This window comes from Rhincodon typus, chromosome 31 (genome assembly GCF_021869965.1).
Source record: "Rhincodon typus isolate 14 chromosome 31, sRhiTyp1.1, whole genome shotgun sequence".
NCBI classification, from domain to species: domain Eukaryota; kingdom Metazoa; phylum Chordata; class Chondrichthyes; order Orectolobiformes; family Rhincodontidae; genus Rhincodon; species Rhincodon typus.
Genome location: NC_063362.1, coordinates 5,715,107 through 5,736,541, shown reverse-complemented (window position 1 = coordinate 5,736,541; position 21,435 = coordinate 5,715,107). Strand labels below are relative to the sequence as shown.

Here is a 21,435-nt window from a genome sequence, read left to right as displayed (position 1 = left end):
GGTAACTTGTAAATTTTAAGCGTCAATGCGATACTCATTTTAATGATCTTGGTTGCAGGATAAATTATGTTCAGGACACTAGGGAATTCTTCAACCCAGTGACTTCAGTTCTTCTCCCTCACTCGGAAGGGACTTACCAGAATTAAATTCTCTCTTTCCGGGGATAATCACAAAGACCCAACTTGAAGAACAGCTTGAGGTGTGAATTGACTTCAGAATTAACAGACTTTACCTCGTGTCATACAGACGGTAAACATAAGACTGATTCGACCAATTTGTCAGAAGCTCCTGCAACAACAGGTTTGACTTTTCTAAAGAGGAACTCTCCGAAAGGTTCTTTGAAGTAGCAATTGCCTCTATACCTATTAAAACTTTTAGGAGGGATCTTCTGGGGAAGAAAGAAGGTCATACCATTGATGAATCACTTGAGAATGGATGCAAATATAAAGCTATAGTGGCACGCCAACAACAATTACATTGTGGCTTAAGTGTGGCCAACGTTGTTGCTGCAGTCGGCAAATTTCACCATGGCAACAAAATCTGTACCAGATATGGATTGTCATCCTTACCCAAAGGACAGTTCAGCTTTTCTACGTAACTGTAAAGCATGTATACCCCAAATCAAAACACAAACAACCAATGATTTGGTGCAACATCGCAGTACCCTCAGCAAGGGAAGTGTTAAGCTACACAAACATAAGAAGATCACTGTGCTTCAGAGTCAACCAAGTAAAAGGCAAATTGCAAAAGGTGTTCAAGGTTTCCATATGGTTAACCTCACGGCATAAGGTGACCAGAAGCTTTTAGAACCATTTAATATCATATATCCTGAAAAGGCAGGATGATGCTCCCTAAATGTTAAAATTGACCCGGGAGCCAGTGCCACAACACATCCTGAATGATATGTCCCTAAATGAGGGGCCATGTATAATACAGCCCATAAGAAGCCATTTCAGTGTACAAACAATTGCCAATTCCAAGTATTGGCAGAGTCACATTGCAGTGTGAATGTACGTGCTGGTTTTAACTTCCTGAAATCTTGTGTCTGTTAAGTACCGGCCTTCCAGCAGTGACGGAACCACTAGGATGTACAGATCTCCAATGTGGTCACAATTCAGGAGATTCACGCCTGTGGTCGAAGAGACCACACAGGAAGCAGTGAAATCACCTGAGGTTGAAAATGTACTTGGTTGATCTGTTACGCTTTGGCAAGAGCTAGTATGAGTCGTTGCAATCGTCAGCTGCCAAAGATAAGCAGCTATGAGATTTGTAAAAGACCATTATCCGCCACTGATCTGACAGAATGAAGGAATTAGCTGAGAAAAATCTGTTTGTTTTGGCCATACAAAGACAAACTTGGTATATTATAACAAGTCCTGACTCCAAAAGCATCACACTAAGTAACCATGTCCATATTATGCCAGGGGTACATGGGTACTGAATGTACAATACAACTAACATGAGTCTGTATTTTTCTGATGAAGGGTTTAGGCCCGAAACGTCAGCCTTCCTGCTCCTATGATGCTGCTTGGCCTGCTGTGTTCATCCAGCTCTACACCTTGTTATCTCTGAGTCTGTACATATCCTGCCTCATTACAGGCCAGCATAATGATTTGTGAATGTATGTGATGCATGCTAAGTACATCAACCCCAGCTGGGGAGGGAGCCTCTACATGCACGCAGTGTTCCATCCACTCCTTTGATGAAACTCGTAACAGACATTCGCAGTGCTCAGGGCGATTGTGTCCTTGTGACAATTACTTGCCCAAATTTTGTATTGTTGAACAACTTAGCAACCCAATCCCTGTAATCTTGCTGATGTGGTGACCATTGTTTTCAGTTTATTTAGCATCCTGGAGTAAATGATGTCTGACAACAGGCTGCAGTGCACTTGCAAACTTTTTCAACATATTCACTAAGTGGGGAGTGACCCATATCACATCAACATCGCACAGTACAATTTCGAACGGTCTAGCAGATCTTCAAATTTCAAACAGCGCAAGATTGTCACATCGCTTCACTGCACTTTTGTGTAACACCAAAAGTGTTACCGTCCCCAACACAACTCATTGCTCAGGAGGCAAGTGCAAACACTCTTGCCCAGCAACCAATTGTCTAACCAAGAGACACAGGAGATTTTCTTCAAAGGCGGACAATGGAAGAGGTATATGATGAAAAGCAAGGTACAGAATTACTAAAACGGTGTACTGGGCAAAGTGTGCTTGTTTGCAAATACAATTCTTAGATACCAGCAAAGGTTTTCTAGAGGTTGCAACCAGCCCAGATCATAATGTTGTTACTGATCATGGTGCCACATTGTGAAGGAACAGATGTCACCTCAGACCACTGATGCAGCATGCTGATAGTGCTCAAAGAGAGTGAGAAAGAACACTCTGACAATGCTAATTGTGCAGTGATGTTAAACAACAGCAAGCAGCAGAGAGATAACCGAGTTGTCAAACAAAGATGTTCTGCCAAGTGGTCACCCAGTTTGCGTTTTGTTTCCCCAGTGTAGAGCAGACCACAATATGAGCAGCTATAACAGTAGACCAGATTGAGTGAAGAACATTGAAACCCTGCTTCATCTGGAAGGTGTGCTGGGGGCTTTGGATAGTGAGGAGAGAGGTAGTAAGTGGGTAGGTGTTACACCTTCTGCGATCGCATGGGAATGTGCCGCGGGAGTGTGAGAAATGTTGGGAGTGAAGTAGGAGTGTCCCTGAGGGAACGGTACTTGCGGAAGGCTGACAAGGGAGGTCAGGGTGTAAAAAATAATGAAATTGTTCATTATGGATTCCACTCCCAGTTGCGAATTCTCATTTGGTTGATTTTTTTTTTTTTAGCTTCTCCAATCAAAAACCACAATCTCTGAATTAAATTTGATTTATTGAGGTGAGATTTTACACACGTCAGTGTGATTCAAATAAAATTAGTTCCATCCTTGACTTGCCTTTCATTTAAACTGTAACTCGGACGTGTTCCTTATCACTGATGGTGATCATAGTTTTCCCTGAACTAGAGTACAGAGACCATTCACAGCCTGGGAGCAACACCAAGAGACATGGATGCCATCTGCACATGTGGCACAAGCTTTGTTTGCTGCCTTGGTTGTAATACATACTCCCATTATATCATTGGCAAAAACTGGGATGTTCTGTAATGTCTCACGGGCAGTATGTTAATGCACCGTTAAGAGCCACAGTCAGTATGTCAGCATACCTTGAAGAGAGACACTTGTGAAATCATCCATGTGTTATAACATGAGACCTGAGGGTGTAAAGATCTCAGACTCCATCTTAACTTGGGTCAGCTGAAACATGAAATGCTGATGGAAACGTCGTCTCTGTAATTAAGTGGCTTAATGTCAGCTCTGAAGTACCGGTGAATGTAATGTTTGTCTGCATCAGTGAGCTGTAATAAGCATCTATCGGATCTTTCAACACCACATGCTGATTTGTAATGATACGAGGGATAACTTGAGCATTGCTGCATCAGGTAAAGATATCCTGCTGGAAATAAAACATGCACCAGGCACAGATTGTTTAACCAGTGGTCGCAGAGTAGAAGTGGTGTATAGGTGACCTCTGGTTGAGGACGACCATCAGCCCATTTGTTTCAGCCCCTGTCTGGACTCCCACAGTGAGGATCTGCTCTGGGGTAAAGTCTCTGCAATGAAAAACTGAAAGAGTTTTGAGACTGGGCTTTTGCAGAATTAAAACTGGGAGGAAGAATTTGAATGAGGGACAAAGAATTAAAAGGGATGTAGTGTATAATGAGCCCAGATCATCAGTTCCATTGGCATCAATCTGGTGTTGGAACTATACTTTGTTATATTGGCTGTAGTTTTTTTAAGCCCTAATTATGCATATGCACCATTTTGTGTAGTGTTGTTCCACGTAAAGTTATTTGACTTATTTCTGAAACTTGAGTTAACCCTTTTTTTAAATTACTATTTACCAGTTCTGTTGTTCAGTGATTATTGTGAATTATGGAGCATTTTGTTCTGGCATTGGAATTACATTAGAAAATTACAGAATTGCTCTCTGCATTTCTGTTGAAACAATCATATAATGTCTTCCAAAAGTCAACAGTGGGGTAAAATAGTTTGGGATTGGGGGGAATGTTGTCTGAGTTTATTTTGGGTGTATTAATGAGGAAAGGGTTTTCAGATTTTCAGTTCTTTCATTTTTTTTTAAAAAAAAGGCACCATCTCAAGGTGTGCTACCGTTCAAAATTTAATCATTCAAAAGAAATATGGTGATGAATTTTATTTTTATGACAACTCCCAGGGGGAGAATCTGCATTGATGCAGAGTGAAGACTTTGTGGTTATTTTTACCAATTTGTTAACAAAGTTGTGGAATCAAATATAACAAATAATATTGTGGTGTAATTTGGTGGGTCAACAGATTGTTGAGGCCCACTCAGGCTAAACCCCTTGAGACATTCTGCTTTAGTCATTTCAAATCAGCAGGTTTTGTGATAGATCAGATAGCGGGAACAAATTCTGAGCTGAAACCTTGCTGTGCTACTTTCCTTCATTCCTCGAGGTGATCAGGTGGGGCTATGTAAAGTGGAACACTGATAGTCATCACATTGTTCTGCCATTGTCACCAACTAAATAGCACTACAACAACTTGCACTGTTAAGAGAACTTTTAATGCAGTCAAAAGTCCCAAGGTGCTTAACGGGAGTAAGAATTGGCACCAAGCCACAGAATGAGGTCTTAAGATAAGTGAGCAAAAGTTTAGTTAGAGGAGGAGGGTTTAAGGAGCATCTTAAAGAAGATAGAGGCAGGAGGTGGCGTGAATTTCAGGGCTTAAGAGTTGAGGCAAGGCGAACAATGGTAGAACAATTAAACTCGGGGAGAGAGAGAAGTGCAAATATATCCGAGGGTCGAGGTGCTGCAAAGTCGGGAGGGGCATGGCCCATAGACGAATTTGAAAGCGAAGTGAGAATTTTGAACTTAAAGTAAGGACTTGGGTAAGGCATGGATGAGACTTGGTGCCTGTTAGTATATGAGCAGCAGAGTTTTGGATGAGCTGAAGTTCATGCAGGATTGGAGCCACAGTATAGGAAAAGTGGGACATTTGCTCTTCTTAAGCATGTGGCATGTTTTTCTACATAAATTCAAAATCTTTTATCACAAAGCTATGAAGCACAATGGCAAGGCTGTGGCACCCTTGATGGGAATCAGTGATGTGAGCAAAGAATTTAGATATATTAACCCTCTCATCTGTTGGGAGATGCTCTGAAGGCAGGATGGTTAAAGAGTTTTTATTCACTTTGTGGGATGTGGGCGACGCTGACTGGGCCAGCATTTATTGCCCATCCCTAGTTGCCCCTTGAGAAGGTGGTGGTGAGCTGCCTTCTTGAACCGCTGCAGTCCTCCTGCTGTGGGTTGACCCACAATGCCCTTAGCGAGGGAATTCCAGGGTTTTTACTGAGTGACAGTGAAGGAACAATGATATATTTCCAAGTCAAGATGATGAGAGGCTTGGAGAGGAAGTTGAAACTGGTGGTGTGCCCATATATCTGCTGCCCTGTCTGTGGAGGGAGTGGATGCTTGTAGATGTGGTACCAGTTGAGTGGGCTGCTTTGTTCTGGATGGTGTCAAGCTTCTTGAGTGTTGTTGGGGCTGCACTCATCCAGGCAAGTGGGGAGTATTCCATCACACTCCTGATTTGTGCCTTGTAGATGGACAAGCTTTGGGGAGTCAGGAAGTGAGTTACTCACCACAGTATTTCCTAGCCTCTGACCTGCTGTTGTGGCTGCTGTGTTTATGTGGTGAGCCCTGTTGAGTTTCTGGTCAATGGTAACCCCCAGGATGTTGATAGTGGGGGATTCAGTGATGGTAACACCATTGATGTTAAGGGGTGATGGTTAGATTGTCTCTTATTGGAGATGATCATAGCCTGGTATTTGTGTGACGCGAATGTTACTTGCCACTTGTGAGCCCAAGCCTGGATATTGTCCAGATCTTGTTGCATTTGAACATGGACTGCTTCAGTATCTGAGGGGTCACCAAAATATAGAACATTGTGCAATCATCGACGAAGATCTCCACTTCTGACCTTATGATGGAGGGAGGGTCATTGAGTTAAATACAAGGGCCCATGTCTCCAAGACATTGTGCACGTGCTTGCCACCTTTCTAAGGGTGGTAGATGTTGGGAGGGAATATTGATCCACTTTGGTTGTGGGGTTAACGACGCCTCATTCATATTTAAATTGATCTCCCGCACTCCAATTGAGAAGCTAATTTAGACTTCCTGTATGCTACACCGGTTTCCCACCATCTGGAAATCCTTGGGGACAATCGGGGAACTCCCAACCTCGGTTTGGCTGTCTTCTGGTAGAACCCCACCCGCTCCCTAAGCGAGGCTAAGCCCACAATTCTGCAGGGAACCGGAGCCCGCCACCCAATCTTCCCAGCCGGACCACAGCCTTTGGCTTTTCCCCCTTTTTGGTCCTCAGTCACTCCGGTAATCTCTGGCTGTGATCTCCAGCTGCCGACAATTGCCCTCCTGGGGGATTGACCATTTGGCAGCTGCTGAGTATTAGATTCATGGCGCCCTACCATTTATTTGCCTTCCATGTTCCCCCCATTCTTGCTGAACTCTTTGCTGATCTCTTTTCCCCCACAAACTGGCCGATCTCACCTTGCTCTTGCTGTTGAATTTTACTTTTATCAGCAGTGTAGCTAGGTGGGGGGTATTGCTCATCTAAATGAGCAATAACTATAAGTTAGAGCCACAACAGTGCTGAAAGAACTGATGTGAAGGGTTCTTTCTTTTCTACTGGGCGTGTGGTGAGAGAGGATCAGGCTCGAGGGGCTGAATTGCCTGCTCCTGCTATTCATTCTTATAAAATAAGATTTTAAATTTTCTTTTAGAGTTACTCAAGTACTGAACAAGCATAATAGCGACAGACCTTGATTGCAAGCACAAAACTTATTTTCTTTAATTGTTAAAAGTTTCTGTTTCTTTAGTCTTCAAGAATGAACTTGGGGGGTGCGCAGTAGCAGATGGTGAAAACACCCCTTGTTTTCTCAACTGAAAGTTGCACCTTGCATCTGCAGCCAGCCATTGCAGGAGACACAGTAGTAAAGTGACCAACTTGACGTGATAAATGATGGTATGCGGGTGTCAGTTGAAGACAAGTAGTTGACCCTAGAAAGATTTATGATTTGGCACTGACAGGCTTACATGAGTTCAAGTTTGGCTGGCAGGTTACAGTAGGCTGTAGCCCCTATTTCCTTGAAGGCCTGTCAGTTTCAGCTGGTGATGAATGGAGTCGGGAGTTGGAGAACAATAGCTGTTGACGTGGCTCTGATCACTAGAACACACAAAGGCAGGTGAAACGTGTGCATGGGCAGCTCGAAGGGGGTCAGCAAAAATTGCTGATTATCTGATCTGAAAGAGCATCTTCCCTCATTGCTCCTCACCTGAAAGGAAAACAATGGCCGTGTCAAAAAGAACGGTCGATTAATTTGTTCCTTTTGTATCCTTTCCACAGTGCAGCTGGATTTGAATGGGGGTATTTAAGCTGTCGGTCTCTCAGACTTGGGGACAGACTCTTCTTGTGATTTTTGATGAGAAAAGTATTTGATTACAGCACAATGTCTCATTCTATGTTTTTTATACCGACCTTAGCTTCATTCTTCAAGAATCTCAGTTCAGTCAGAATATTTCTGTTTGATACATATTGTCCTCAGGGCTTCCCCTCTTCCAATTGATTAACATCAAATGGCACAATATTTCAGATGGACCTTCCCAGCCCCCTGCTTCCCTCCCCTACCCACATTTGGGTTCCTTTAGCAGTACTTTTTATTTTAAAAACCATACTTTTTTTATCCCCTTTCATACCTTTCACTTTCTCAGCAGAGCAAATTCTCCATTCGTGCTTTCCTCTTGTTTGCACAACTCAGCTTCACCTGCTTGATTGGATTCTGAGCTGTGGCTCACTTGGTAGCTGCCTCGGTTCGCATTCCACTCCTGAGGTTTGAGCACAGAAATTGGGGCTAACATCCCAGTGCGGCAGAGCACCAGCACTCGGGCTATTGAGGTCACCTTGAGTGTGCCAGCGATCTACCACAGTGCAAAGCATAGTTGTACATCAGAAAGTAGAGTGTGGCTACTTATGAGGTTGTTATAATCACTCATCAAATTACTTTTCTTAACACACTTGCCCCTGGAAATTTTTATTTGTCACTCCGGAAGGTTCTATTCTATCAAATGTTTGATGTAGTGATTCTTGTGGCTGTGCGAAATTTTAGTCCAATAATCTTTTCCATCCCCTTCCTCTTCAAATGTTGAATCAACTGTTCAATTCATACATAATCAGCAATTGTAACTGTGTTTTTACTAGCTTTTGAGTGCAGAACTACTTACGTTAAGTATCAGAAACCCTTCTTGAGTTGTTTCTTTTTCCACAAACCATTATCTTCTGAAAATGTTCCCGTCATTCACATTTTTCTCCAGTAATGTCTTCTGTACATTTAACTACTTCCTATGTGTGTGGGGCAGCAAGGTTCACTGACTGTGTGAGGAAAGAGATAAATCTGTTTTAAGAGTTTTGTGGAACAATAAGACTAAAGGTCCCACTACTATATTCAACACAGGGACTTGGCTCGCACCTGCTCATGAAGAAATGAGCAGCGTATCGCAGCAGTTTGACACATTCACTGCTCTGAGTAGTCCTAACATTCAACTCCAAGATGCTTTAAGAGATTCACTCCTTGAACTCTGACCTGCAGGTGTTGGGGATCATTGTTCCCCCTGTTTTGTGACAGCGTGAATGTTCCTGTGGATTACCAGCCGCATTCATTTATCCGCCAACACCTGAAAGGAACATGAGCAAAGTCAGTGTGAAAGGAATGTCAAAAATGCTTTGCTTTAATTCCAGGGGAAATGTGTTGTTGCTCTGAACAATGCAAAATGTTCTATTCTATCAAATGTTTGATGTAGTGGTTTTTGAAAATAACTCTGCAGTTTATCCTACAGTTACTTGACCGTACGCTGTAACGTGGTGAGGAAAGAAAACTTCCTTTTATCACCTCATTCTGTCTATATGCCTCTTTGAAGTGAGCTACGAGATGCCAGGAAGATCAAAGGCCTTTGGAATAGACAGCACAGTAGGTCAGCAAAGCTCCACTTCACCGTTAATATCGCCAACTTTTCAAACACCGTCTTAGTCCGAAGCTGTTCCTGCCTCTGTTGTTTAGATCAAATCTATAATCCACTGATGATTCAGCCAGTTTTTGTGATTTAAGAAATGAACTGAGTCATCCAATATTTTGAAACACTCCAAAGCAGAAAGTGGGAATTCAGTGCGCTAAAGACATTTTTTAAAAAAATTAGAAAGTAATTAGGTTTTATTGTCACACGTACTCTAGTACAGGGATACAGGAGTACAGTGAGAAGTGTATAAAGTCACCATTTCTGGCACCATCTTGGGTATAAAGGTACTTAGGTACAAAATCTTAGGTATGAGTTAGAAAAATATAGAAATAACGTTAAAAGTTCAGCTTGACAGTCCTAACGCAGAGAAAGAGAGGGAAAAAGAAGCAGATGAGTTCATGCTGGGCTCCAACACAGGTCCACCTGGGCTTTACCTCAGGGCCAGGAGTTCTTTCAGTCCGTGCTGGCTTGACTCACTGCCACCAATGTCATCAGAGGACAGGAGGTAAGTAGTAAGGTAAACAAAACATGAAAAGAGTAAAAAAGAAGAAAAGAAATGGATGGAGCAGAGGAGCTCCAGCTCAGAATCCCTACTCTGCCGCCATCTTCGATACTTCGAGGATGCTCTTTGAGTTAAACAACTTTGAAATAAATTTAAACTGCATTGATTTACTTTTTTCTTTTTTGTTTCTCTCTCGTTTTGCTAACTGTGGAATTTATACTTTCTGGCTTGAAAATGGGCCTATGAATGTTGGAAATGATAGCCCATCTACCCGTTCTTAATCGTATTCTGTGAACTCGTAACCAAACTTTGTGCATCTGCGTCGTGATTCTCATTTGCTCCTTATAATAACATGCAAAGGCAGCGTCTGGGTTCTGCAGTATCCATAACTAAAATTGGGATGAAACTTAAATCTCCCTGCCCTAATTTGACATTTATCACTAAGGGAATAGAGTGCAAAAGTAGGGAGTGTTGCTGGAGCTGTACAATGCATTAGTGAGGCTGCACCTGGAGTATTGTATTCAATTTGATCCCCTTACTTGAGGAGGGATGTAGTTGCATTTGAGATGGTTCAAGGGAGGTTCACGAGATTGACTCCAGAGGTGTAAGGTTTGTCTTATGGAGAGAGGTTGGGCAGTTTAGGCCTGTACTTCCTGCAGTTTAGAAGAATGAGAGGAGATCTAACTGAGGTATAGGAGATGCTAAAAGGGACTGACAAAGTAGATGTAGAGAGGATATTTCCTCATGTGGGGCCATCTAGAAGGAGAGGTCACAGTTTTAGGATACGGAGCAGCAGATTTAAAACAGAGATGAGGAGGAATTACTTCTCTCAAAGGCAGAATCTGTGGAATTCATCCCCTCAGAGCACGGAGGATGCTGGGGCATTCAGTAAATTTAAGGAGGAGATAGACAGATCGTTAATAAATAATGGGTTGAAGGGCTATGGAGAGCGGGCAGGAAAGTGGAGCTGAGGCCAAGATAAGATCAGTCATGATCATGTTAAATGCTGCAGCAGGCTCGAGGGGCTGAATGGCTACTAGCTCTAATTTTCTCATGTTTCAATGCAGGAATGCCAAGATTAATCAATTTTCAACACCCTGAAGAGTGTCCTGTCTTAGGGAGGAGTGACAGGATCTTTTTTGGGGGGGGGGGGGGGGGGGGGGGGAGTGGGTACAAACAGAGTGCTAAGTGTATTTTATGAAGAAGGGTAGTAACAGGGATTCTAGCTGGGAATTAATCGTAGAATCCCTCCAGTGCGGAAGCAGGCCTTTCGGCCCATCAAGGCCACACTAATTCTCCAAAGAGCATCCCATCCAGACCCAAACCCCCACCGTGTCCCTAATTCACCTATCCTATCCAACCCCGGACGCTATGGGCAATTTAGCGTTGCCAATCCACCCTAACCTGCACATCGTTGTACTGTGGGAGGAAACTGGAGCACCTGGAGGAAACCCACACAGACACGAGGAGAACTTGCACACACCACACAGACAGTCGCCCGAGGCTGGAATCAAACCCAGGTCCCTGGTACTGTGAGGTAGCAGTGCTAGCCACTGGTTTAATATTCCTTCTATGTTAAATTTGCTAGATACAAGCAATCTTTTTGAGAGAATAAAATCTTCTGATGTATCCTGTTCATTAAGTATCAGGTTGTCTCCAATGGTCACAATCTTAGCTTATGCTCAGGAGCTTGGCTGATATCAATGAAAATGTGTTCTTTTCTGTTAAAGCATGTTCAGTCCATGACTTCAATGATAGATGACTAATACATAAAAGTTTGGCAGAACTTTATTGCTATTTTTAAAACACTGAATAGGCCACAGCAAGAGTGTTGTGTTCAATTCTGGACACCAGTCTTTAGGCAGGATGTCAAACCCTTACAGAGAGCAGAAAAGATGTACTCAAATATTTTCAAGATGATTGGAGAAATGGAGCTGCTTTCCTTAAAGCAGGGAAGATTAAGAGAAAACTTGACTGAGGTGTTCAATGTCAAGAATAATTTTGATGGAGTAGTTATGCACAAATCGTTCCCGTTGGAGGAAGGGTCGGTACCCAGAGGACATAGATTTAAGTTGGTTGGCAAAAAAAGTGACACAAAGAAACGTCTTTTTGTTTATGCAGCAAGCTGTTATGATTTGGAATATATTGTCTAAAAGGAGACTTAATAGTCACATGCAAAAGAGAATGAGATGAATCTTTGAAGGGAAACATCTTTAGCGGGAAAGAACAAAGGAGTCAGACTAACTGGATGGTTGTATCAAAGAGCTAGCACGTTCGTAATGGACCGAATGGCCACTTCCTGTGATGTATCATTCTCAAATTCTGTGAACAAAAGTCCACACTATAATCCCTGAAGTAATAAAATTACTGTTGGCATATTGTAATGTGAGATAAATAGAATGCTCCTGGCATGGTTTTATTTCCCATGGACAGTACTTATGCAGTGAGTAGTACGAGAATACTCCAGTTATTTGACACCTCCTCACTTGTTGGATGAATTGCCATCTTTACCACTCTCCTCAACCATTCACGTACCAGCGTGCTAACTTGACAAAGCTCTATCTGCCTGCTAATGTACCGGTTCCTCTGTGAACCATTTGAGATGATCGTGTCTAGAATTGATGCAGATTATTGTGGGCCAACTGAATTTTGAAGTAATTAATTTTATTTCGCCTCTGCTATTGAGATAACAAATTTCGCAATAATTCAATGTCTAAACATTTTAAGCAGTCAGAATCATTGAGTGTTTCGAGTTAACTCCAATGGTTGGGATCTAAACTTTATGTTCGTATCTTTAACAGATTCAGGCTATTTGTTCAGTGGGAGTCGGCCACCATCCCAAACAGCTATCTCCAAGGATTCACCTCCTTCTGGTAGGTTTATTTGTAATGCAAAAAAAAAGCTTTTGAGTTGTTGTATGTCTATGTGAGAGAAAAGACAGTTACACTACTGGCTCAGTTGGCTGGACAACTGGTTTGCAATGTGACGCCAACAGTATGGGTCCGATTCCCACACTGGCTGAGGTTACCATCCAGGACCCCCCTCCTCCACCTCTCCCCTCACCCTGAGGTATGGTGACCCTCAGGTTAAACCACCAGCAGTTATCTGTCTCTCTCTAATGGGAGAGCAGCCCCATGGTCCTCTGGGACTATTGGTGACTTTGCTGGGAGTAGTCTGCAGAGGTTAAGTAACGAGTTAAATTACAGTCCTGAGGTTAATGGGTGATTTGATTGAAGTTTTCAGGATATAAGAAACAGGGTAAATTGGGAGAAACTATTCCTGCTGGCTGAGGGTTTAGTCTGAAAATTGGAGGTAGACCTTTTAGGAGTGAAATTCAGAAACACTTCTGTACTCAAAGGCTGGTACACAGTTGCCACTAGATCGATTACAAATCTGAGATTGATAGATTTTATTGGCTGAAGAATGAAGACGAAAGTGGAAATGCATTGAAGAGCAAGGGGCTGGGTACAATCCCTGGTTCCTTTGGAGTGACAGTAGAGGGATTTTTTTACGGTGATAATGTTTGCAGATTTACATCATGGTTAAGTAAATGCTTCATCTCCTCAGCATGTCATAAATCAGAGTCGGGGAGTTCAAGATTTTGACAACAAAGTCCTGGCCTATGCAGCAGCATTCATTTACACTGGGAAGAATGTTTTCCCTGAGCCAGCTGAATATGTTTACATTACCAAACATAGACTCCATTATCGTGGTGTGATAGTAATGTATCCCCCCCCCTTAGTTTTTATAACTGAAACAGCAGTAATATCAAAGCAATTCTCACCCCGTAACATAATGCAGAAATTCCATGCACCCTCTGTCTCAACATTCAGTGGAATGAAGAATTCGGAGGCTAAAACAAATAGGTCAATCTTATCTGGAGTTTTGAAGAACGAGAGATGATCTCAATACAGCGGACAAGATTCTGAAGGAAGATGCTCAGAGATCATTTCTGCTGCACAGAAAAGCTAAACTATGTGAGAACACTGTCTTGGGCTAAGGGCTGATCTTTTAGGACTGAGTTCAGGAGAAATTTGTTCATTCATAGGATTGTGAAATGTTTGGAGTTATCTATCCTGGAGAATTGTAGAGTCTCTGTTTTTGAATGTCCTTAAGGCTGGGATAGACAGATGTGTGGTTTCTGAAGGAATTGAGTGAACAATGGGCTGAAGCCAAAAGTCAGCCATGACCACAGTGAATGGCCTACTCCTGTTGTTAGTGTTCTTGTGCAGACACGCTTTGGCTTGATGCTGCACTTGCTTTTAAGGTGCACATTTTGTGTGTGTGCCCCATACCCCACATGCAGCAGGATGGACACGCGCACTCACCAGCACGTAAAAACACACACACACACACACACAAGCACATGCACTCGCGCGCACACACACACCAGCAGGCATACGTGTGCGTGCACATGCACATACCAGCACGTAAACACATGCACTTGCGCACGCACGCACACTGATACACCAGCATGTAAATGCACACAAGCGCATGCACTGGCACGCGCACGCACACGCACACACCAGCACACATGCATGCGTGCACATGTGCACACATGCACCTGCATGCATAAGCACGCACACTAGCACGTGCACACCAGCATATGCACACACGTGCGCACATACAAGCACACAGACACACCAACCAACGCGTGAACGCATGCACCAGCACACCAGTGTGCACGCACCATGTAGGTTGACATTTCAGTATAGTACTACAGATGGGCTATGTTTTTAGAACAGCGGTCTTTTTGAATGTGGGGTTAGAGGCTTTGTCTCTCTGATAAGGCAAACTTCAAAGCTGTCTAGGCATTATTGAAAGATGATGATGTTACCGCACCCTGGCTAATATTCATCCCTCAATCACTGCATTATTGTTACAGCTTAATTGGTCTCATTTTCTGTTTTGTAACCATGAGGTGCCTAAATACGCTGCTATATTTCTCTACAAGCCAACAATAACTGCACTCAATTTACTTTGGAATGTCTAAAGGATGTGAAATACATTATATAATTGCAAAAGCAAAACATTGTGGATACCAGATATCTGAATTAAAGCACTGGAATCCCTAAGCAGTCCAGGCAAAGCTGTTTGTTCCAGCACATCGTGTTTCTTTTCTTGTATAAATGCATGTTCGTTCATTAAATATAACGCTGTTGAAAATGCTGTTGCAGATTTAGAATCAGAAGGGATAGTCAACATGGCTTTGTGCGTGGGAAGTCATGTCTCACTAACTTGATTGAGGTTTTTGAAGAAGTAACAAAGAGGAGTGATGAGGGCAGAGCGTTGGACATGATCTCTCTGGATTTCAGTGAGGCGTTTGACAAGGTTCCTCATGGTAGACTGGTTAGCAAGGTTAGATCCCATGGAATACAGGAAGAACTAGCCATTTGGATACAGAACTGGCTCAAAAAGATAGAAGACAGAGGGTGGTGGTGGAGGGTTGCTTTTTCAGACTGGAGGCCTGTGAACAGAGGTGTGTCACAAGGATCAGTGCTGGGTGCACTGCTCTTCATCATTTATAGAAATGATTTGGATGTGAGCATAGGAGGTATGGTTAGTAAGTTTGCAGATGACACTAAAATTGGAGGTTTAGTGGACAACAAGGAAGGTTACCTTAGAGTACAATGGGACCTTGATCAGATGGGCCAATGGGCCGAAGCGTGGCAGATGGAGTTTAATTTAAATAAATGTGAGGTGCTGCATTTCAGAAAGGAAAAGCAGAGCAGGACTTATACACTCAATGGTAAGGTCCTGGGGAGTGTTGCTGAACAAAGCGACCTTGGAGTGCAGGTTCATAGTTCTTTGAAAGTGGAGTTACTGGTAAATAGGATAGTGAAGAAGGTGTTTGGTACACTTGCCTTTATAAGTGAGTGCATTGAGTATAGGAGTTGGGAGATCATGTTGCAGCTGTATAGAACATTGGTTAGTCCAATTTTGGAATACTGCGTGCAGGTCTGGTCTCCCTGGTATAGGAATGATGTTGTGAAACTTGAAAGGGTTGAGAAAAGATTTACAAGGATGTTGCCAGGGTTGCAGGGTTTGAGCTATAGGGAGAGGCTGAATAGGTTGGGGCTATTTTCCCTGGAGTATTAGAGGCTGAGGGGTGACCTTATAGAAGTTTATAAAATCATGAGGCGCATGGATAGGGTGAATAACTAAGGTCTTTCTCTTAGGGTGGGGAGTCCAAAACTAGAAGCCATAGGTTTAAGGTGAGAGGGGAAAGATTTAAAAGGGACCTGAGGTGCAACTTTTTCACGCAGAGAGTGGTACGTGTATGGAATGAGCCGCCAGAGGAAGTGGTGGAAGCTGGTACAATTACAACATTTAAAAGGCATCTGGATGGGAAGGGTTTAGAGGGATATGGGCTAAATGCTGTCAAATGGGACAAAATTTATTTAGGATATCTGGTCGGCATGGACAAGTTGGACTGAAGGGTCTGCTTCCATGCTGTACAGCTCTATGACTCTAAGATCATGGCTGATTTCTTACCTCAGCTGCACCTTCCTGTACTATCCGATTTTTAAGTTCCTTTTTATACCCAAACTCTGGTTTGGACTTGCCCATGATTGATCCAACTCTGTTGGGTAGAGAATTCCAAAGTTCCATGACCGTTTGAAGAAAGGAACTTTGCCAGGGGAACAGTTATCCCAGTATTTACCCTGCCAAGTTCATTAAGAATTTTATATGTTTCAATGTAATTACCCCTCATTCTTGTAAACTGTAGAAAATATAGGCCTCATCCACTCAATTGCTCCTCAAGTGACAATCCCTGTATCGTGGGAACCAGTCTAGTGACCTTTGCTATGTCATTGTAAAGCAAGTATTGGTATTTTAGTGTTTGTATTTGCAAGCATTTAGTATTTGAGAGCAGCATGTTAGCGCAGTGGTTAGCACTGCTGCCTCACAGTGCCAGGGACCCAGGTTTAATTCCACTCTCAGGCAACTGTCTGTGTGGAGTTTGCACATTCTCCCCGTGTCGGCGTGGGTTTCCTCCGGGTGCTCCAGTTACCTCCCACAGTCCAAGGATGTGTAGGTTAGGGTGGATTGGCCATGGGAAATTGCCACAGTGCCCAGCGATGTGCAGGCTAGTTGGGTTAGGCATGGGAAATACAAGATTGGGGTAGGTCTGGGTGCGATGCTCTTTGAAGGGTCGATGTGGACTCAATGGGCCAAATGGCCTGTTTCCACACTGTAGGGATTCTATGATTTACCACGGCACAGTGGCTCAGTGGTTAACACTGCTGCCTCACGGCGCCAGCAATATGTGTTCAATTCCACCCTCAGTCGACTGTCTATGTGGATTTGCATGTTCTCCCCGTGTCTGCATGGGTTTCCTCCGGGTGCTCCAGTTTCCTCCCACAGTTCAAAGATGTGAAGGTTAGGTGGATTGGCCGTGCTAAATTGCCCATAGTGTTCAGGGATGTGCAGGCTAGGTGGGCTAGCCATGGGAAGTGCAGGGTTACAGGGTTAGGGTGGGGGAGTGAATCTGGGTGGGATGCTCTTCAGAGTTGGTGTGGCCTCGATGGGCCGAATGGCTGTTTCCACACTGTCGGGATTCTATAAAAAAAAATTTGACAGGAGCAGTTTTGAAGAGAACACATTATAAAAGGAGGGAACAAAATGAAAATGAGCCCATTAGAATTTTGGTCATATTATTTTCTGTCTCTCAACCTCCTTTTTTCATTACCAACGCACTTTGAGCATTGAAGAGGATTTTTGTTTTTTAAACAAAGTATTTCCGAAGTCCCAGTTTGAGCATCACCTCCATCATCTTGTCAAAAGAAACAGGGATGACCAAAAAAGTAACATTTTTACACAGTGAGTGTCTAGAATTTGGGGGGGGGAAAACTATCTGGGAGTGTGCTGGAGGCAGATTCGGTTCAGGTTTTCAAATTAGTTAGCTACCTGGAGAGCCAAAATGTTCAGGGATGCAGGGAAAACCAAGCCTATGGATGGGTCTAAGTGAGTTGCTCTTACTGAAAGTTAGAGGGGTGTAATGGGCTGAATGGCCTCCCTCAGTGCTATAACCATTCTGTGATTCAGTGGTCTCCACTAATTGCCCTTTAACGATAATCATTTGGTAGGACAGAACTTGAGAATCTCTGAAAATTGTTGGTGTGCCCTTGAATTGGAAATTCTTGCAAATTGTATTGATGAGTGCAAGATGATAAATTTTGATAGTGTCTTTTGTTCAACGATACTTAATCCTTAACATAGGAACTCGATTGCACGTGACGTTTGGGCCTCATTTAATTGGCAGGCAGATGCTTGATGCAAATATTTTTTCTAAAGGTGGTCGGGGTCTGGGACTAGACAAGGCTGGGGTGGGATATATACTAAAGCTTTGTTGCATTTCTGTCGTACACTTTACTTACATGAAAATATCACCTAAAGGACCTGAAAGACCAGAGTTGCTCAGACTGTTCTCAAAGTCTAGAAAACATCGTTGAGGTACTGTGTTTCTTGAATCCACCTCAGTCTTTTCTTTCACCACTGTCACTTGGGTTATTTGAGCAACACCCTTAACTTGCGCATTGAGGGTTGAACTGTGAGGGTTTGAACGTAGTAGTAACAAAAGATTGAAATCATGGGCACTGTCCCTATATTGTTTGCATCCTCGAGGTTGAAGAAATGGAAAAAGAATTGACATACCTCAATAACACTGTAGAGAAAATGTAACCAATGCCACTCTGTGTGATTGCTGGTTTCTATTGATGCAGCAGAGAGATGTGAACCTTTTATTGTGCATTCAGTCCCAGGTAACATCAGTCCCTTCCTCCTCATTTCAATCTGGAGTGACAACTTGTACAATTGGATAAATCCTGCTCACCAAAATAAACTCTTGACATTATGTCAAAGTCAAATGTGAGAGGGAAAGGTGTGAGATGGTGTTAAAACATGAAACTTTGTGGAAAATGTGAACCTCTACTTGACAAGGCTAGACGTAGCTGATGGATTTCATCGTTGTCTCCAGTTTAACCAACAGAGGAAGAGAATACTGGAGAGCCAGGATCTTGAACGTGAGGTTAAGGTCATGGTTTGCTGGGCAGCAGTGATTCCCCACACTCTTATACTCAGAAATTTGAATGTGCCACAACAGTCACCTCAAAGCCCTGGAGAATTACCACCCGCAGTGCCATCACACAACCCTCCAGATTCAGCGGTAAGGAAAGCAGTCCAACAGCAACAAATTCTGACCAGCCAACTTGGCCAGCACCAAGGCTCTAATACTCTCTAAACGAATTCCACTGAGTGGAGCATGTCTTTGACACTAGGCTAGTCAATTTGCAGCTTGGTCAAAGCAGGACACTTGTTGCACCTTAGGGATGTCCTCAAAATCTCTTTGAAGAGATCAAACATCCCCGTGACTCATGGGAGTCCTTGTCAAGTGACCAATCAAAATGGGAAAGATTCATTCAGGAAGCAAAGGAGCAAATCGAGACACTTCTTCAGAAGCGTGCAGAGCTGAAGTTGAAGTGTTGGAAATATTACAACCACCTCATCCGCCCAACCATGCAAGGACCATCTGCCCTGCATGTGGCAGAGTCTCCAGCTCACATATTTGGCATTTTATCTAACTTAGCCAATCAAACCTAAATGGAAGCAAGTTATTCTTCATCCTTGGAGACTGCTGAAGATGATGAAATTTCATATAAAGACTCTTAAGACATATCTGTCCATTGAGCTTGCTCTGCCATTCTGAGATCATGGTTGAATGGATAATCCTGAACTCCACTTTACTGCCCTTTCCCCATAGCTGTGGTCCTAGTTGAAATTAGTGATGTGAAACAGTTTCTCTTGGAGAAAAAGAGTCAGTACAGAAAAGTTAGGCAATGAGTTAGCTCAGTGTATGGATTTTTAGTTTGTGAGTATTTGTTTAAGACCTTTAAGGTGTTATTTGAAACTGAGAAAATCTAAACTCCGTTGTGTGAATACTTGAGGAAGAGGCTATCAAACTGTCAAGACCAAGATTTGAAAGCAACAGTTAAGTCACACCTAGAGATATGATACCAAAGGGAATTCTCTCTGGTGTTTGAGTGCTGTAAAGGGAAACTGTTGAGAGAAATGGAATATTGTAGTTTTAGTGAATGCTTTGAAATCTTTTAAATTTTGTTTTACGTAAATAGCTTGGTTTATTTTGTTTTATATTTTGCATCATAAACTTTTGTGTTGTTGTTTAAACAAAATCTACAGCATTGCATGCTTGTTTTTCAGTGAAAGACTACCTCTTTAAATTGAGGAAAAATAAACATGATCAATCAAGCCACATTTCAATCTGGGATGTCACTTGTCCTGTAATAACATCAGTTGGGTCCGAAGTATTTCCAAACCTTTCGCACTCTGATCTTTCTTTGAGCCTTGAGAGTTGTCTCACTCCCTTGAGCAATGGCTGAGAGAGTGAGTAATTACACCCTCCTGAGGTAATGGGGGAAATGGTAATATTGGATGGAAATCCACAGCCGGTGGAGTCTTCAAATGGAGCAATGTGAAAGATATCCAGATCAGGGTGTGCTAGTCAAATTCAATCGCAATTTCAAGTCAGACTTTGTATATTTCCATTATACATTTTCACGAGCACATTTAGAAATGACCTCCCAAAAACTTGTGATTGACATTGATGCTGATCACTCCCGGTATCATTGCACCTTCCTGGCCCCGAGTGGCATTTCAGTATTCCCATTGGCCAATGTGTGCAACTTACACAGGCTCATTATAATCCCACACACAGCAACTTAGAATGAGTGAGTGATGGGATGTTCTCACGGATATGATATTTACATCAGTTCCAATTATCTTTAAACAAAACTAGTAGGTTTGCAAAATGAATCATCAGCCTGCTTTAATATCAGAACCTGTGTGTCAATTTACAGATTACCCTGTTGTTGCAAGAAACTGATAAACTTCAAGCATGGTTTTGAAGTTGTTGAAGAGTTGGCTGCTAACTTGTAACCTGGTCAAACTGACATGTTGAGTCTATTTTTCTTGTTTCCCCAAATAGCTAATAGTTGCTTTTCTCCCTGAACAAGAGGAAATAGTAGACATCTGTGTTTGTTTAATGTTTTAACAAAGATCTGTAGCTCGGGTTGCGGTTGGAGCTGTTGGTTGGTTCGCCGAGCTGACTGGTTTTAGTGCAAGCATTTCTCTCCCTTCTAGGTGACATCATCAGTGCTGTGTAGCCTCTGTTGAAGCGCTGTTGTTCTGTCCTGCTCTGAATTTATCATAACCTTCTGACCTAGAAGAACAACTGGGACAAAGTTACAGTACTAGGACAAGCAAGACAAGCATGAGAATTCCTGGAGGCCTGGTTTTCAGCCACCGATGCAATTAACAAACATGTTGAAATAGATCCCATCTACGTACCACTATGGTACAAAACCAGAAACAAGACTGACAGACCGGACATATAAATTCAGAGAGGGACAGAACAACAGTGCCTCAATGGAGGCTACACAACACTGAAGATGTCACCTAGAAGGGAGACAAAACGTTTGCACGAAAATCAGTCAACAACTCCATCCGTGTTTGTGTTTGACATCTCCGAGCCTCCTGGTTACCAACTTTGACCTAGGGACGTCCAAACTGTGTGTACCAGTGCGATCAAAGGTCCTCGACAAAGCCATATTTCATAAGAGATAGTAAGAACTGCCGATGCTGGAGTCTGAGATAACACAGTGTGAAGCTGGTGGAACACGGCAGGCCAGGCAGCATCAGAGGAGCAGGAAAGCTGACGTTTCGGGTCGGGACCCTTT

General features: G+C 42.9%; 2 protein-coding genes across 2 annotated transcripts in view; both read left to right on the top strand.

The window, feature by feature from the left end:
- The window catches only part of tmem201 (transmembrane protein 201), a 107,867-nt gene extending 107,426 nt beyond the window's left edge, over positions 1-441 (top strand). Inside the window, exon 8 of the mRNA XM_048615272.1 lies at positions 59-441. Coding sequence (XP_048471229.1) covers positions 59-63 — 5 coding nt within the window. The 3' untranslated portion in view covers positions 64-441. The remainder of the gene's footprint in view (positions 1-58) is intronic.
- An 8,579-nt stretch (positions 442-9,020) lies between these two features.
- Positions 9,021-21,435, top strand: part of LOC109920091 (transmembrane protein 201-like) — a 39,528-nt gene continuing 27,113 nt past the window's right edge. Inside the window, exons 1-2 of the mRNA XM_020520120.2 lie at positions 9,021-9,135; positions 12,481-12,552. Coding sequence (XP_020375709.2) covers positions 9,093-9,135; positions 12,481-12,552 — 115 coding nt within the window. The 5' untranslated portion in view covers positions 9,021-9,092. The remainder of the gene's footprint in view (positions 9,136-12,480; positions 12,553-21,435) is intronic.